This window comes from Urocitellus parryii, chromosome 9 (assembly GCF_045843805.1).
Source record: "Urocitellus parryii isolate mUroPar1 chromosome 9, mUroPar1.hap1, whole genome shotgun sequence".
Taxonomy (NCBI): domain Eukaryota; kingdom Metazoa; phylum Chordata; class Mammalia; order Rodentia; family Sciuridae; genus Urocitellus; species Urocitellus parryii.
The window spans coordinates 30,424,260-30,443,589 of record NC_135539.1 but is presented as its reverse complement, the minus strand read 5'-3'; the positions used below and the strand labels follow the sequence as shown (position 1 = coordinate 30,443,589).

Sequence of the window (19,330 nt, the reverse complement as noted above, 5' to 3'; positions counted from 1 at the left end):
ATAATTATAATTTACAGAAACAAAAGCCAGGCGATATACGTGTGTATATTTGGTTAATCTGAAGACAGAGAAAGCTGAGGAAAAAAAGGCAGGAAATACACACATGCAGATTTAGTTAGTCTGTGTTAGTCCCAGAGGAAGGAAATCCCCACTTTCATCTTCTTTGGTGCCTGTCAGGGTGAGAGGTGGAAGCCCCATGGCCCCCAGCTTCTACTCTCAGCATGAGGAAGTCATTCCCAATTTCAGATGAGGTGCCTCTGAATTCAGTCTGTTTCAAGATTATTAATTGTCAACAGTTCTCAAATGACACTGTAATCTCTCCTTGTTTGAATGCACGCCAGAGATGTGGGAAGGGTTGGTGAAGGGTGAGTATCAGTTGGCGGGCGCAGAGTCAGAAGAAAGGGAGAAGGAAGCACACAAGCACAGCTTGAATGTCTTCTCATTCTGTTATGTTTTGAGAACTTGGATACTTTGTTACCTAATCCTCAGTTTCTCAGGCAAATCAGACAAAGAATTTGACTCAGAGTTAAGTTAGTGAGCTTATATGATTTACAAACACTCAGACCTGGCATCACTCACATCAGGAATCTGCTGAGAGTCTCATAATGACAATTGTTCTTACAAGCCTCCTCTTCCCAGCTCCCACGGTCTGCTCTCCATCCACAACCACCCATTTACCAAAAAGCAGAGAGCCACCTTCTCAGACACTTCTTGGCCTAATGAAAAATCTGGGATCATCTTTTTGGAGTTCTGGTACTTGATGTGCTCTCTGTGGTGATATCTGCCATGAGATGGGTGGGTAGAGATTTGCAGTTCACCTGGCCATGCAGGATGCAGTTCTCCTCTTCTGTCCTTTCAAACCCATTGATCATGGATATGCATTATTTTCAGAGACAGAGGCTATTCTTTGCTCTAAAATCTATGTGCTGGCTACTGCAGGGATCTCTTAATGGCTTCACAGGATGTATTCTGGATTGACATTACTCAGTGCATCCATCAGCTTCATTGTGGCCATGCCCACTATTTTTTTCTAGGGGAATTCTGGCCATCAGGGTACTGGCACAACATCTTGAATGTTCTGGGAAGGTGCCTGTGGCCCAAACAAGCCAAATCATCTTCCTGTATAAACCAGGGAGATGAAGTGGTCACCAAAGACTCACAGGGAAAGAACCTGCAGAGGCCCAGCAATCTCACCTGACTCAATGACCAAACATCCTGGATATCAGCTCTTTGTAAAGAACTCTGCTAGGGACTAGGGGCATAATAGTGGATACTACACAGACCCTGCTCCAGGGAAGTTCACATTTTGGAAATTGAAACAAAGGTGTAATCCAACAATGTTGTAGGACAGTAAAGAGAACAATAACAAGAGAAATGTGTTCCAGGGATACTAGAAATTGTACAGGGGAGGAAGTGGCTCCGTGTGAGGAGGTGGTGTTGAAAGCCTTTAGCAGATGAAGTTTTGATTGAGCTGGGTTTTGAAGGATGATCAAGAGTCTTCTGGGCTGGGGCTGGAGCTGAGTGGTAGAGTGCCAAGCATGTGTGAGACCCTAGATTTGATTCTCAGCACTGCATAGAAATAAATAAGGAAAGAAAGAAAGGAGGGAAACAAGGTCCATTAAAAACTAAAAAATATTTTTTAAAAAAGTCTTCTATGAGCATGAGAGCATTCTAAGCAGAGGAAAGTGCATGAGTAGTTATTTAGATATAACCTTTTTGGGTGGAATTCAAGGATTTTGTAATGAGAACACCCAAGGAGACAAAACTGATTAGAGGACATTTAATTCTAATGTTTCACTTGAGTTTCTGATAAGAAGCAATAACTTTTGTGCGTAATGGTAACTCTGATCGAATTTTGATTGATAATTTTTATTAAACTGAACTCAAAGATCAAAATGGGCATGTCTCATGACTCACTGCCAAATGCCAAGGTGGAGGGGGCACCTAGAGTCTGCAATAGGGGGTGGGGCATAGGTGTTTTTTTCTACTGGCTGTACATCTAGCTCCACCTCCTTTCCCAGCATATAAATATGCCAGACTGACTTCATTGACTCACAGCTGTTCACAGAAGGAAAGCTTGGAACCTTCTGCCCTGTCAAAAGATAGCTCACATAGCTGGAAGTCAAACTCAGAGGAGAAAATTTTGGAAGGAAAGTAGTGATGGAACTGATCCCAAACTTTTCCATGGAAACCTGGGTTCTCCTGGGAATCAGCCTGGTGCTCCTCTATCTGTGAGTAACTATCCCAGTTTCTATCCTCTTCAAACCTCTCATTTCTGTGACTAGGAGGTTTAGTGATATGATTTGATTTGGAGGATGAACTTTGGAGTGAGTCTCAGTTTGAACTTAGATTAATCAACCAGAAGAGTTCAGTAGATGCAGATTACAAACAACTGGACACCTTCTGAAAAGTGATGCATGCTCTGCAAACTTTCAGAATTCTGGAGGTAAAGAGGGGCCTTCACAAGTTTCTGTGTCATTGTTTATCTTTTGTGTTCTATGTGAACTAAAAGAGATGTGTAGGAGGCTTGTCTCCTGTGGAACAGGTGGTTCCTGCTCCTCCTCTCCATGTCCCAGCACCATTTGTAAAATGCATCAAGTGCACCCCATGTGCTACCATAGGCTCAGACTCAGTTCTTCCCTCTGTTCTCTTCCTTTTCCCTGAAATAGCCCTCCTTCCAAAAACTCAATTCCTCCACCTTGCAATATGCAACTACTGCAGAATGATGAAAGTATTGAGCAAAGACCTGGGAGAAATTTGGAACTTTTATTCCTTAAGGTAGCATCAGTGTAGAGATTTGTTTCTTCCTTGATATGAAACCTAATGGCAGCTTCAGGAGACAGAAGTTAAAAAGCCAATTTTGTATTTTAAACATTTTCCCGTGATATTCCAGTACAGGAGCATGAATAAAACCATCTACTAGAAGAATTCCTTTAAATAGTGGGATTTCTGGTCTGAGATTGTGACTCAGTGTTAGAGAGCTCCTCTGGAATGTGTGAGGCACAGGGTTTGATCCTCAGCATCACATAAAAATAAATAAGTAAAATAAAGGTATTGTGTCTGCCTACAACTAAAAAAAAATATTAAAAATAGTGGGATTCCTGGTTTCCTGGAGCAAGTGAAGAGAGCAGTTATTTCTGACGAAGGGTAGAAGACATTGCCCCAAGGAGACCTTTGACTTCTATCTTAAATCCACTTTTACAAGAGTAGGCATTCATAATGATGTGAAAATAGAAAATATAAACCTGGTTGTGTAACAATTGAAGTAAAGGATAATATTCAGGCTTTTGTTGCATCTATTTTCCCTCCAGTGGCATTTTAAAATTAATGGAAATGTTTTAATTTCATTCTTTCAATAGTACAATTTTTTTGAGGTAAGTTCCTCATGTTTCTTTTGAAGGTCAAAATAGGACTCTTGGATTCTGTATATGTAAAAACCAACCTGTTTAAAAATTACCTCACCTTTTTTTTTAAAAAAAGAGAGAGTGAGAGAGGAGAGAGAGAGAGAGAGAGAGAGAGAGAGAGAGAGAGAGAATTTTTAATATTTATTTTTTAGTTCTTGGCGGACACAACATCTTTGTTGGTATGTGGTGCTGAGGATCGAACCCGGGCCGCACGCATGCCAGGCAAGCGCGCTGCCGCTAGAGCCACATGCCCAGCCCAATTACCTCACCTTTTTTGAACATTTGAAGAAATATTAATCTAATACATACATCCATGACATAGATTGCACATGTCTTTAAATATACCTGCCCAGGTATATTTAAATATACTAACTCAACAGTTTCCCATACACCAGTGTTCTTAATCTCTTACATCAGATGAGTAAGACAGAATGTGGACCAGGAATACAATAAAAGGCATCCAGATATGAGTTACGAAAAAGTGGAAGAATATTCCTCTCTGTTCAGAGAAGAAGGCCAAGAGTGGAGACGGCCCCCACTGGAGGCCACTAGAGGGGCCAACATAATGGTATCAAGTCATCTTCCTGAACTGACACCAGTGAGTGAAGTGACCTGGAAGAAATCTAGGCTGAATTACTCTTTTCAAGTTCATGTTTGGGGACTTATATCAGATATTCACTGTAGCATTGGGAGCCTAATGATGGAATTAGTTACTTTGAGCTAATTATTATGACTTTTGGAGTCTCTCAGGGAATGTGAGAGAGGAGATGATGAGCAGATGTAATCAGGGGCACTGGAGTTTTTGTTGTTATTTAGGGCCTACATGTTACCTGCCTGGCTTCACTGTTCCCATTCTTGATCAGTGACTCATGAGCCACTATACACACACAGTCACAATCCCTTGACCTGGATTTCTCTTCCACTTTTAGATATGGGACCTATTCACATGGATATTTTAAGAAACTGGGAATTCCAGGGCCAACACCTCTGCCTTTTTTGGGAACTATTCTTAATTATCGCCAGGTGAGTGTCATTTGAGCCTCTTATGGTTGCAAACATCTGCTTAGTTACATCAGTAGAAATTCAACTCTGTGAGGGAAGTTTTAAGAGTTCTAAGCTTCAGAAACTGTGTGAGGGCCCCATCCAAAGCACAGTTTTACCCTGGGGCTCTGTTTACAACTCCTCCTGACCTCAGGTTCACTTCTGTTGATGAGCTCAGGACTCTGGCACATCCACACTGTAAGCTGTGGACTTTATGTTCAGCAGACTGTGAGCATTCTCACAGAGTTTTCATTTTTCTCAGTGCAGATTCTAGGAAGACACACTCAAACCTCTGGGATGCTTTATTTTCACAGTTAAAATATTACAAATGAAACTTAGCAAGAGGAACATTGATTGCTTGGTTTTTGTGATGAAAACTCAGAGCCAGTGTCTACCTATCTGTGTCCTATGTGCAGAGAGGTAGCAACTTCCCTTTTCCAAGTTGAGCTCCAATACAGAAAGGCAAGCCCACTTTTATTTGCTCACTATGTCACTTACTTACTCAACAAGATGATTGTGATAACATAAATCTCCTAGGCTAGAAGAGGTTCCTGGTGCCTTTACTCCCTAATTCTACCAGAATTCTAGAGAAAACATGAGATAAATTAAAATGATACTCAACGAGGAGATAAAAGATCATTCATAGCCCTGGGAAACACTCATTTTCCCTCAGCCTGGGTTTCCTCATGTGCTCATGGAGGTGATCATTCAGAAGGTCCCAGTATTTCTGAGACAACACAAGGAGAAGAAGTACTGCAGAAGAGAAGTATGTCATATTCATAGACAAGGGTAATTGGTTGAGTATAAATAATACTTAGAGAAAATTCAAGTGACTTTACATATTTCATTTCAAACATTGCATATTTTCTCTTTTCTCCTCAGAAGCCTCTGAGTAAGAGCTTCTCTCTAACCACCTGTTAGGAACATCAAGCCTGATTTCATGGGATTTGGGTCATTTGATGCAATGTCAGTACATTTATAATAATAATGGAATTTCATATTGTTCTTCTTCCCAGGGTTTGATTAATTTTGAGACAAAATGTTATAAAAAGTATGGAAAAACATGGGGGTACGTATTTTGGAAATTTCTCTTTGGAAGACTTGTTATGATGTGGTGCCCCAATGCGTGAGGACAACCTCAGCCCGGAGCTTTTGGGATGCAACCCTCTGTGCTGCACAATCCTTGGAGGCTTGTCCTGCCAAGGGTCCTGCATGTCACCAGGAGTCTGGGTCTACAGTCTGACTTAGGTTGAGAATGTTGCATGTTTTCACTTTTCTCTTGCTTTTGATGACCAAGAGACTCCATCCTTACTTTGTGTCCAATGTCCTATCTTCCCCATTTTTATTTCTTTTTGACCCCTTTAGCTGAATAAAATGTATTATTTGAGAACTTTTTTTTAAAATCATGGGCTTACAAATCTATGGCATCATCTCTTTCCTCCATTGATTTCCTTTTAATTTAAAGACAAAATTCCCTTATTTAAATTTCAGATTTAATGTACGCTTTTGAACAAAAGGCTGGGAGGTACTGGGAAGTAGATGGGAAACCATTTCTGCTCATCTTTTTTTTTAATTTCCTTTACTTTCTTTCTTCTTTTTATTTGTCATCATTATTGTTGCTCATATGCCATTTTTAAGTTTTCAGCATTGACTTTTCAATGAAGTAGACCCAAGCATTTCTTTCTCTCCTTCATCCATTATGTTAAGACCAGACATAGGATGTAGTTACACCACAGAGTTCCCTGGTGGATTGATGGGGTTTATATTGGAGGGTGGTCTTAGCTAATTGTAGCAACTATTCCCTTCAGAGCTGGCGGGAGTTTGGTGAGAGCCATAGAAGAGGTGTAATCATTTTGCTCTACACTAAAAATAGTGGTAGAAGACATTGACTCTTCTCCATCTTCTCTAGTCAATCTCCCCAAAGCCACAGGGCTGGCTAGAGTGTTCTGCTCAGTTGACATGCCCATAGATACCATGTGATCCAAGGACACAACATGCCCCACTGGATCTCCAAAGCCCCCATTTCAGCTACCACTTGAAAAACTTAGTAATTATGAAAGTCAATTATCTACCTTAATTTTTTTCTTCACTAACCTAATAGCCTTTTGAATAATCCAATATTTTGTGATGTAAAGTGTTATATAGACTACGGGCTGAGGCTGGCTCTCAGTGGCAGGGCGCTTGCCTATATCATGTGTGAGGCACTGTGTTTGATCCTCAGCACCACATAAAAATAAACAAATAAGGGCATTCTGTCCACCTACAATTACAATAAATAAATAAATAAGTTATGGAAATTAGTGTAGACAATACTATTGTATTCACCATCTAGATTTAAGAAGTGTTCCAATGCTATTTCTAATTATGATCTCTTAGAAGATTTTTTTTCTATGTACTGTAGATTAGGCAGTTAGAATAGGTAACATCAGGATCAAAGTCTGGATTTCTGCTGCAGAATCTGGCCTGTTAGATTTAACCAGCCCTATTTTTCTAACACAGCCTATATGATGGTCGACAGCCGGTTTTGGTTATTATGGAGCCAAGCACTATCAAAACAGTGCTCATCAAGGAATGTTATTCTGCCTTCACTAACCGGCGGGTATGCATTCACTTTTCAACATTTTAACATTTATTTGGTTATTTTAAAGTTTTTAATTTATTCTTTTCAGTTATACATGACACTAGAATGTATTTTGACATATTATACATACATAAAGTACAACTTCCCAAGCCTGTGTTTGTACATAATGTGGAGTTTCTCTGATTGTGTATTCATATATGAACATACGAAAGTTATGTCTGATTCATTCTACAGTCTTTCCTATTCCCACCCCCTCACCCTTTTCTTTGTTTCCCTTTGTCTAATCCAAAGTAACATTTATTATTAACTCAATTTTTATTCTGAGATATTTATAAATTCAGAGGGCATTCTTTGCCAAAAAATTTACCAGGCAGTTGCATGTATAATCTGTTTTACCCAATGATAATTTCTTACATGACTATAAATTTATAAAGTTCCTTTGTCTATACTAACAGGAAATTGATACAATCTAGGCTTTTTATTTCCATTTTTCCTGTTTTGTGTGCCTATATGTATGAGTGTGCAGCTCTGTGCAAATGTATCACATGCCTACAATTTGTGTAGATAGATTTATATTGTGTTTTTAATGTATTTTCACAAATTCTTCATTAACCTCAGAAATATGCCCGGTTTCTTGTGTGCTAACTACATTGGACAAAGATTGCACCTATAAATAGGGAAAATCCTATCTGTATTTCTTTCACTTATTTGTTTTTATTTTCCTCTGATATTAGCTGGGAGTTCCAGTGTGAGGTTGAATAAGAGCCAGAGGAGTGAACATTTCTTTTGAAGGATATAGACTTTAATCTTCCAAAGTTTACCCTAATTTTAGATGAGGCTGGTGTGTAAGTGTGTGGATTCCCATACAATCTCTATCTTCACTTTTTAAAAACTTTGGGTGCTGGGTTTAGCTCATTTGGTAGAGTGCTTACCTTGCAGGCACAAATTCTGGGGTTCAATCCCCAGCATCACAAAAATATTTTTTAAAACTTTGATTAATGTATGACATTTGTGCATAATAATAGGATTTGCTGCTATGTTCAATACACACATATATTCCACTCTGCCCAAATCCAGCCTCTATTTACTTCCCAACATGTCCAAATCACTAATCTACACTCAGATTAATGTTTTTACTTGTCTTTCTATATGTGGCTGAGCAGATATTGTTGAATTATTCCTGATGCTTGGGAGAAAGCATTCAGTTTGCCACCAGGAAGTGTATTGATAGCTGAAAGTGGATTTTTAAAGAATCTCTTTATCAAGTTGAAGAAGCTTCCCTCTGTTCCTAATCTCCTAAATTTTTATAGTGAATGAGTTCTGGAAACACATTTTGGGGTTGGTGTGCTGGGGATTGGACTTAGAGGCATTTGACCATTGAGCCACATCCCTGGTCCTATGCTGTATTTTATTTAGAGACAGAGTCTCACTGAATTGCTTAGCACCTCACTGTTGCTGAGGCTGGCTTTCAATTTGTGATCATCCTGTCTTATACTCCTGAGCTGCTGGGATTACAGATATGCACCACTGTGCCCAGCTGGAAGCATACATTTTAATTAAAAAATATATTTTAGATCATAGAAGTAAATTTCAAGGGTTTTGCTTTGATGGGCTAGCACCTAGGTGAAAATAAGAATTATCTTCCTTTCTCCTTCTGCCCTTGTAGAAAATATTGGAAGAACTTCCATTAATAACTTGTTTTTTTCTGTATTACACTTATATTCCAATCCTTTAAATTTCAAATATTTGTATTTTTAAAATTATCATATCTAACCACCCCTTTTTCAAGATGCTTATGCTGTAAATGCATATAAAGACAGAACTGTTCTTAGGTAACATACAGTTGACCAAGAACACCTGGTATCTGTAACCAACTGATTTCTGCTCTGCACAGCCCTGGGGGTTGTACTAGGTTTTCTTAGGTCTTCTTTATGTCTATTCCCCTAGAAAAAGCTTTCAACAGAGTGAAAATTTTTCATCTAAACAAAGGTTGGAATATAAAGTCCAAAAACAGTGTGAGGTCCCTGGGTGTCTCTTCCAACCTCACAGGAGGTTAGGCACTTGGAATAAATACTATTGAGTGACTGACATAGGGCTAGCTACCTAGTAGGCAGTCACTAAACATTTTTTTAAGTAAATGATGCTTGTTTTTACAAACTTTTGCAACTGTGGAGACCTCCTCATTTATATAGGACAAAATCTCTTTTCCTTTGGACTCTAGAATTTTGTTCCAGTGGGATTTATGAAAAAAGCCATCTCTTTGTCTGAGGATGAAGAGTGGAAGAGAATAAGAACACTTCTGTCTCCGACCTTCACCAGTGGAAAACTCAAGGAGGTAATAAAATAGGAGGGCTTTTCACTGGAAACTTGAAGAATAAATTTGGGGATGGGTAGAAAGCGAGATACATAGTAGTCCCTTTCCAAGGGATAGCCCTCTGAATTTGAACTTCCTAAAAATGTTCTTTTGTCTTTATGTTTTAGAAGATATATAGAAAGATTCATTATAAATGTCTCATACTTCTTCATCCTGGGAAAACCATAGCCTTGGGGACTGAGTCTCCTCACTTAACTATGGACAATCTTGTGTTTTGTGCATAGATGTTCCCCATCATTAACCAGTATGGAGCTGTGTTGGTGAAAAACATGAGACTGGAATCAGAGAAGGGCAAGTTGATCAACTTGAAAGAGTAAGTAGCAGGGCAGCTCGGGCATTCCAAGCTCCACCAGGAGCCCCTCCAACTGCCTGACACAGAACTGAATTCCAACTGCTGAGCTAGTGCAATGAGCAAACAAAGCAAGAGTTTGGAGTCACAACTCCAACTATTCATCCAAGAAGGAGCTGCTCCCAGGAGGAGACAGGGCAGCTGGGGGAGAAAGGATCTCTTCCTATCTGCCAAGGTTTATTTCCCTGCTATTTATGACTTTGAATATACTAGAAGAAAAAATACTGTCAAGGTCAAGGTCACCTTTTTTGAGTCAGTACCTCCACGATTGTCCTGCTGAAGCTCAGTTTGTACACAACTATCCATCATCCTCATTCTACTTCTGCTACTGTAGTGTGTCTGATTATGGAACTTATCCCTGTGTGGGTGAACTTCTTGAGTTCAGAAGTGAGTCTAACTCAACTCACTGTCCCCATCACTCTTGGCACAAGGTCAGCATTTCATTTGCAACTCATAAAGGCCTCATAGTAAGTTTGAAGGGATCATGGACTCATCTGATAGTCCATCAGATAACTGAGTGTGTGTGGCTCTCTGCTTGTCTTGTCTGAGTATGTGGACTTACTCCTACTTCTTGCTGCATGTGTAGTGGAAGGATTGGGAAAAGGCACTGATTTTACTTTTCCGTGTCTTTCTCTATTCAGCATCTTTGGGGCATACAGCATGGATGTGATCATTGCAACATCATTTGGAGTGAGCATCGATTCCCTGAACAACCCACAAGATCCCTTTGTGGAGAAAGTCAAGAAGTTCTTAAAATTTGATTTCTTTGACCCTTTGCCCCTCTCAATAAGTATGTGGCCTACCATGCTATTAGTTCCTTCTCTCCATTTAAATAAGATCATTATTGTTATGTAATTAACATGTCTTTTAATTTATACACTTAATTTATACAACTAAATGGGTTTCAGTACAAAGATATATGCAACCATCACTAGTGACCATTTGTCAACTCAGAAGCAGGCTACCATTTCATTATCAACTCTCAATTTTCCAACTCTAAGCAACCATGAATCTATTTTCTGACTATAGATTTGATGATACTGTGAGTTTTCTATTAATGAATCCTACAATATGTGGCTTTGCATGTCTGACTTCTTTCATTTATCATTGTATTTTCAAATTCTTCCATCCTAAGCATGTGTGAGTACTTCATTTCTTTTTTTAGAGAGAGGGAAAGAGAGAGAGAGAATTTTTAATATGTATTTTTTTTAATTTTCGATGGACATAACATCTTTATTTTATGTGGTGCTGAGGATCAAACACAGCGCCCTGCGCATGCCAGGCGAGTGCACTGCTGCTTGAACTACGTACAGTCCCAGCCCTTCATTTCTTTTTTAAAAGAAATTGTTTATTTATTTGTTCTAATGAATTATATATGACATCAGAATGCGTTTCACTAAATAATACACAAATGGAGCACAACTTTTCACTTATGAACTTTTCATGAAGTAGATTCACAACATTTGTGTCATCATATATTTTCCTAGGGCAATGATATTCATCTCATTCCACCATCACTCCTACACCCATCCCCCCTCCATTTCCCTTGCCCTATCCAAAGTTCTTTCATTTCTCTGATGACTGTCCCACCTATTATGAATCAGCATCCACTTATTAGAGAAAACATTTGGCTTTTTGTATTTTGGTATTGGCTTACTTCACTTAGCATGATATTCTCAACTTCATCCATTTATCTGAAAATTCCATGATTTTATTCTCTTTTAATGCTGAATAATATTCCATTGTGTATATGTACCATATTTTCTTTATCCATTCATCTGTTGATGGGCATCTAGGTTGGTTCTACAGTTTAGCTATTGTGAATTGAGTTGCTATAAACATTGATGTGGCTGCATCAATGTAGTATGCTGATTTTAAGTCCTTTGGGTATAAACCAAGAAGAGAGATGCTGGGTCAAATGGTGGTTCCATTCCAACTTGTCTGAGGAATCTCCATATTGCTTTCCAAAGTTGTTGCACCAATTTGCAGTCCCACCAGCAATATAAGTGTCTTTCCCCCCACATTCTCACCAACATATATTTTTGCTTGTTTTCTTCATAACTGCCATTCTTATTGGAGTGAGATGAAATCCTAGAATAGTTTTGATTTGCATTTCTGTAATTACTAGAGATGTTGAATATTTTTTCATATATTTGTTCATCAGTTGTAAATCTTCTTCTGAGAAATGTCTGTTCAATTCCTTAGCCCATTTATGGATAGGGTTATTTGTTGTTATTGTGGGGTTTTTGGTGTTAAGTTTTTTTGAGTTCCTTATATATCCTGGAGATTAGTGCTCTATATGATGTGCATGTTGTAAAAATTTGCTCCTATTCGTTAGGCTCTATCTTCACCTTATTGATTGTTTTTGTTGTTGTTGTTGTTGTTGTTGTTGATAAGAAGCTATTTAGTTTGAATCCATTCCATTTATTGTTTCTTGTTTTTATTTCTTACACTTTAGGAGTCTTAAGGAAAGCTTGAGCCTACTTTTTCTTCTATTAGGTTCAGGATCCCTAGCCTAATTTCTAGGTCCTTGATTCACTGTGAGTTAAATTTTGTGCATGGTGAGAGAGACTTAATTTCATTTTGCTACATATGGATTTCTAGTTTTTGCAGAATCATTTGTTGAAGAGGCTTTTTTCCAGTGAATGTTTTTGCCACCTTTGCCTAGTATGAGATAACTGTATTTGTGTAGGTTTGTCTCTGTATCTTCTGTCCGTACCATTGGTCTACATGTCTGTTTTGGTGCCAATATGGATTTCCAGTGTTGCCAGCACCATTTATTGAATAGGCTCTTTTCTCCAGTGAATGTTTTTGGCACCTTTGTATAGTATAATATAACCATATTAATGTGGGCTTGTCTCTGTGTCCTCTATTCTGTACCATTAGTCTACAAGTCTATTTTGGTGCAGCTATTATGCTGTTTTTGTTACTATTGCTCTGTAGTATTGTTTAAGGTCTGGTATAGTGATGCTTCCTGCTTCACTTTCTTGTTAAGGATTGCTAGCTATTCTGGGTCTCTTATTTTTCCAAATAAACTTTATGATTGCCTTTTCTATTTCTGTGAAGAATGCCATTGGGATTTTAATAGGGTTGCATTAAATCTGTAAAACACTTTTGGTAGTATGGATTTGCCAGAACATAATTGAGACTTTTTGCATGTATGTTCATTAAAGATATTGGTCTGAAATTTTCTTTTGTTGATGTGTCTTTGGCTGGTTTTGAAATCAGGGTGTACTGGCCTCATAGAATGAGTTTGGAAGTATTCCCTCTTTTGCTATTTCATGAAATAATTTGAAGAGTATTAGTATTAGGTCTTCTTTGAAGGTCTTGTTAGAATCTGTCTGGCTGGGTCTCTTCTTTGTATGTAGGCTTTACATGGTGTCTTCTGTTTCCTTGCTGGTAATTGATCTGTTTAACTTGTGTATATTACCTCTATTGAGTTTGGGTAGGTCATGACTCCAGAAATTTGTCAATGTCTTTGATATTTTCTATTTAATTGGAGTACAAATTTTCAAAATAGTTTCTAATTATCTTATGTATCTTAGATGTGTCCATCATAATATTTCTTTTATTATCACAGATGTTAGTAATTTAAGTTTTCTCTCTCTTTATTTGTGTGACTAAGGTTTATGAATTTTATTTATTTTTTTCAAAGAACCAACTTTTTGATTTGTCATTTTTTTCAATTGTTTCTTTTGTTTCAGTTTCATTGATTTCAGCTCTGATTTTAATTATTTTCTGTCTTGTACTACTTTTGATGTTGATTGTTCTTTTTTTTTGGGGGGGGCTTTGAGATGTAATGTTAGGTCCTTTATTTATTGATTTTTTCTTCTTTTAAGGAATGAACTCCATGCAATGAATCCCAGAGATTTCAATATGTTGTATCAGTATTCTCATTTACCTCTAAGAATTTTTAAATCTCCTCTCTGATGTTTTCTGCTATCCCTTGCTCATTCAGTAGCATATTATTTAGTCTCCAAGTGTTGGAGTAGCTTCTTTTTCATTTTATCATTAATTTCTAATTTCTTTCCATTATAATCTGATGGCATTCACGGTAGTATTTGTTTGTATTTGCCAAGAGTTTCTTTGTGGCATAATATATGGTCTATTTTAGAGAAGGATCCATGTACTGTCAAAGAAGAAAGTGTATTCACTCATTGATGGATGAAATATTCTCTATATCTCTTAAGTCTAAGTTATTGATTGTATTATTGAGTTCTATATTTTCTTGGTTTAGCTTTTGTTTGGGAGATATATCCAGTGGTGAATGAGGTGTGTTAAAGTCACCCAGTATTATTGTGTTGTGGTCTATTTGACTCTTGAAATTAAGAAGAGTTTGATGAATGTAGATGGCCTTTACATTTGGCCTTTTCATGTTATCCCGTAATTAATTGTTTGGGGCATAAGTATTTATAATTGTTATTTCTTGTTGATGAAGCTCTGGGTTTAGAAATCTGAGAGATCCCAATTGATTTCCTCCTATATGTAATCTGATTCCTTTGTCTTGTGGCTTTTAAATTTCTTTCTTTATTCTGTATGTTAGGCATTTTTATTGTTATTGCCTTAGTGTAGATCTGTCATGATTTTGTACACTTGGTATCCTATAAGCCTTTTGTATTTGATTTTCCAATTTATTATTCAGGTTTGGAAAAGTTACTGATATTATTTCATGGATAAATTATTCATTCCTATGTTTTGGAACTCTATATCTTCTTCTCTCCCAATAATTCTTACATTTGGCCTTTTCGTGTTATCCCATAATTCATGAATGTTCTGCTCATGGTTTCTTACCATCTTCACTGTGTGGTCAACTTTACTTTCAATTTTGTATATTTTGTCTTCATTGTCTGAGGTCCTATCTTTCAAGTGATCCAGTCTGTTGGTGATAATTTCTATTGAGTATTTTAATTTGGTTTATTGTTTCCTTCATTTCAAAGATTTCTTTTCCTTTTTTGGTAGAATCTCTATCTCCTTATTGAAGTAATCTTTTGCTTCCTGTATTTGACCGTGTAGCTCTTTATTTAATTGACCTTTTGTTGCCTATGTTTGCTTTCTTTAATTCACAGAACATTTTAATTACATACATCCTGAACTCCTCTTGGACATCTCTTCTGCTGTGCTGGCCATTGGTTCTAGTAATGTATCTTGGTTTGTTTGGGGCACTTTATTCCCTTGTATTTTTCATATTGTTTGTCTTTCCCTTTAGCAGTGTAGATCCAAGGTATTACAGTTTTTACCAATAGATTTATAGTGTCCCTGCAGAATTCCATGACCTCTCTTTTCAGGAGGAGATCAATATTAACATATACCAATGAAAACAATATGCAGGCTTAATTAAACCAAATAGCTTTCATTGAGATGTTTCCTGTTTTGTCAAAATAGACAGAAATGGTGAGTTTGATTATTATTAACAATATAAACAGTAGGTTGCAAAAGGACCTACAGTTTATAATGATGGACAAAGAGAGAAGTGGGGGCAGGTTTAGGATGAGATGTTAAGGAGGTAGGAGATGAGGATATAGAGTTATTAGATCTTAGGAAACATAAAGGAGGAATCAAAAGATGTTGGATAGTAGCAGGAGAAAAGAGACTTTGGGGAGATAGATAAGTTGGAAGGGGAGAGAGAGGGAGGGAGGGAGGAAGAGGCTAGAACAACAAATTATTTTGCCAATATTCTGTTGAGATTTTGCATCCATAATTATAAGATATATCATTTTGTAGTTCTCCTGTGTTATCTTTGTGTTAATTCTTAGAATTAGGTTAACACTGGCATTTTAGGATCTAATACAGTGTTCACTGTATTCTATATTTAGAAAACAATAGATATTTCTATGAATGTTTGGAAAGAGGTAAAGAATTGGTATTAGTTCTTTTAGTCTTTGGTAGAATTGTCCATGAAACATCTGGACCTGAGCTTCACTTTGTAGAAAAGTTCTTAATTTCTAACTTAGTCTCATCACATGATGTATGTCAATATATATTTTATATTACTTTTTGTGTCAGTTTCTGTTGTTTGTGTCTCTTTATGAATTTGTCTATTTCATTTATGTAATTTATATAATTATTCTGATAATCTGATTGTTACAATATCTTTATATTTCTTTCTATATTTATAATTTCAGTATTTCCCCAGTTTTTATTTTGAATGCTACTAATTGTAGCCTTTTTATTTCTTGGTCAGTGTAGCTATTAGTTTGCCAATTTTGTTGGTTTTATTGAAAGAATTGTATTTGTTTTCATTAATTACTTCTATTTATTTTATTTTTTATTTGCTTAGTTTCCACTTTGATCCTTAATATTTTTTTCTTCTGTTTCCTTTAAGTTTAATTTGCTCTTCCTTTTTTTATGATTTATTGTGTAAAGTTTGATCATTCATTTCTGATCTTTGTTTTATGTAATAGATAATAATTTCCCTCTGTACAGTGATGGCTTTTTCTCCATTACACAAATTTTACATATTATGCCTCCTTTTTTCCTTTCAACACTATCTATTTCACTTTATATTTATTCTTTCATCCAGTGTTTATTTAGGTGAATATTGATCAATTTGCCCATATTTGAGTTTCATAATTTTCTTTTTAATAATGCCTTCTGGATTCCTCCCATGGTGCTTGAGAAACACATGCTCTGTTGGTCCCATCCTGACTGCTCTTTCTTGAAGAGCATGATTAACTGCAGCATCAGTCTAAAGCCTAGTTTTATCCAAAGACACGCTATTCCAGTACACGAAGGGGAAAGGGGTCAGGGTTTCCATCTTGCTCCTTTGGTCACTCCACAGAGATAGAAGGGGCCACTGATTTCAGTGGTATGGTGCTGGCCCTATATATGACATCCTCTTGCTCAGCCAGTGTACTGGAGCCCAATCGGTGGTCCCAGCAGGAACAGTTCCTCTTTAGGAACCCTTGTGACTTCCACTTTTCTGATTGGTAGAAAAGATGTAATTGCTTCAGGTAAATTTTACATTTTTCACTGAAGTGTCCTTTGTTTTTTCTTTTCCCTGCAGCAATCTTTCCATTCCTTACTCCAGTTTATGAGGCAATGAATATCTCTCTGTTTCCAAAGGATGTCACAAATTTTTTAAAGAAAGCTATAAACAGAATGAAAGAAAGTCGCCTTCAAGAGAAACAACAGGTAAAATTCTGGTTGTGGTCACAGAGGTTCATTTTTGATAATTTATTTGCCTATGGGTGTATGACTTCCATACTTCTTTGTATATTCTTAAAAGGTAGATGAAGAAGAACTCTTGGTTGAGAGTAGTAGAAGCTTTCCATTTGGGGAGAATAAAGAATTTAGCATCTGGTAATTGAGAAACAAGAATGAATCAGAGAGGGAACTGAATTAGAGTAAGATATATTCCATGCTTTTATAATTATGTCAAAATGGACTCTACTTTCATATAACTAAAAAGAACTAATAAAAAAGACTTAAATAAATAAAATTATATATTCCAAATACTGAAAAAATAATGAACCAGAGAGAAATCATTTACAATTAAATAATGGGCATGGTAATTATTCTGTCAAGGCATAAATATTGCTGATAGGAAAAGTCCCAAATGCTCTAAAAAGGAGTTCTTGTACATTGTTGAATAGATCTGTAAATTAGGATAGCCTTTATGGAAAACTGTCTGGAGGGCCTTCAGAAATCAAATACAGACCCACGGTATAATCCAGCAATCTCACTACTAAGTGTATAATCACAGGAAATGAAATCTGCACTCCCATGTTTATTGCAACACTATGTTAAAATTGTTCTTATTAATTGAGCCAAATCTATTTTGAAAATATTCATCATCAGGAAATGATAAATGCAGTTAAAGATGTGTCTAAACTGACATAAACATCAAACAGCATATACATATATCAAAGTAATAGGGTACCTTGTTCATATGTAGAACTTAATTTTTTTATAAACCTTAGGGTTTGCTCTTTGAAATAATTTTTTTAAATAGAGGAAAAAAGTTTTATCATATTTCTTCTCCTCAAAAGATACAATTTCAACATAATTTTTTTTCCTGGTGCTTTAATTTTATCAGATTTATATGGTCAAGAATCATTGCATTTCCAAACCTCTCACTTTACAAACTCTCCACAGAAGGCATCCTCAGGCTAGCTGGCACTGTTTGGCCCCTCATGGAGCAGGCATGGGGTTCTTTAGGTGAAGGTTTTGCCTCATGTACAAAGCCCAGCACAAGGATGTGTGCAGGCCAGGGACCAGGATGGGCCCTCCAGGTGTCAGTACAAAGTTCATAGCTTCAAGCATGGTGGGATCTTTCAAGAAGCTTGCTCAAAATCTGATGGTGAACTCTAAAAATGGCAGGAGATTAATTTGTGATGTCTTTGGTGAAGAGTAGTGCAGTCCAGGACTTCTCCCTGAGCAAATAAATGTAACAGGAGACAAAGCCAGCCACTCTCTGGCCAGGAGGCTGTGTTCAGAATCCACAGGAGCTCACAAGCAGGGAGAGCAAAGGCCAGTAGCTATTGGACACCATAGCCTGTTTTCACTCAGGGAAACGTCCTACTGTCCAAAGTTTATAGATGGATGCTTTTCTTCAAAGATGACTTAGAAAACTCCAGCTGGACTTTTGTACTTGAAGAAGTCATAGCCTCAGAAGGGAAGATAAGTTCTGCACACTTAATTTTTTTCTGACTTCATAATTGATCTTCTATCTTTGAAATCTCTCTGTTTCTAGCATCGGGTGGATTTTCTTCAGCTTTTGATAAATTCTCAGAATTCCAAAGATGTGGAGTCTCATAAAGGTAAACAAGGTTGCTATCTCGTCTACTGATGGGGAAACTCAGAGGGAAGAATTGTTCTGGAAATGTGCAGGAGATTTTCCAGGAAGAAGAGTATTTCTACCAAGTTGCATAAAGTGCATGCTTGGATATCATATACAGTAGCCTGAGGAACTTTCTAGAGAAGCACACCTAGAGCCATGTTCAATGTTGAAGCTGATTTAAACAAGTATTTCTTTTACCAGCATGGTATTTTCATTCAACATATTTTCTTACTGTTTTTATTTTGATGCTCAATTCTCCAATATTTGTCCACTGGAATCCCTTTCATGTAGGCTCCTGAGTCTTCTATTATTATTGTCACCTTTTAAATGATTGTTTTAAAAGTAGCTTCTGTTTATTCTGGCCATAGCAATATTGAGCTGAAAACACAGAGGTTCTTCATGTAGTCTTGAATACACTGCTTCACTCCTAATATCCACCACCAGAGAGTTATATTTATTACAGTTCAGGAACCTGTGTTGACACACTTCTATCATTCACAGTCCACAGATTTCCTTAGGGTTTGCTCTTGGTCTTGTACATTCTATGACATGTATCCACATTATAGTAGCACACAGTGTATTCGGTGCTCTTTTCATTTATTTTCTAAGTATTTTCTTGCTTTCTAATTTAAGATATTCTAGGTTTCTGCTCTGTTTCCCCTGACAGGTTTGTTTTCTTGTTTTTCCAATTAATTGAATTTAGAAATCAAAATCTGTGATCATCTTGTGAATTTTTGCTTTTAGATACTCTCAGTAGACAACATTATTAAATTGAAATACTTCTACATGGAACAGAGGAAAG

The 19,330-nt window shown here is 37.0% G+C and overlaps 1 protein-coding gene across 1 annotated transcript in view; it reads left to right on the top strand.

Moving 5' to 3' along the window:
• The first annotated feature begins 2,160 nt into the window (after positions 1-2,160).
• LOC144256855 (cytochrome P450 3A9-like) overlaps positions 2,161-19,330 on the top strand; it is a 30,312-nt gene continuing 13,142 nt past the window's right edge. The window contains exons 1-9 of the mRNA XM_077802506.1: positions 2,161-2,231; positions 4,334-4,427; positions 5,462-5,514; positions 6,945-7,044; positions 9,248-9,361; positions 9,625-9,713; positions 10,391-10,539; positions 16,753-16,880; positions 18,442-18,508. Coding sequence (XP_077658632.1) covers positions 2,161-2,231; positions 4,334-4,427; positions 5,462-5,514; positions 6,945-7,044; positions 9,248-9,361; positions 9,625-9,713; positions 10,391-10,539; positions 16,753-16,880; positions 18,442-18,508 — 865 coding nt within the window. The remainder of the gene's footprint in view (positions 2,232-4,333; positions 4,428-5,461; positions 5,515-6,944; positions 7,045-9,247; positions 9,362-9,624; positions 9,714-10,390; positions 10,540-16,752; positions 16,881-18,441; positions 18,509-19,330) is intronic.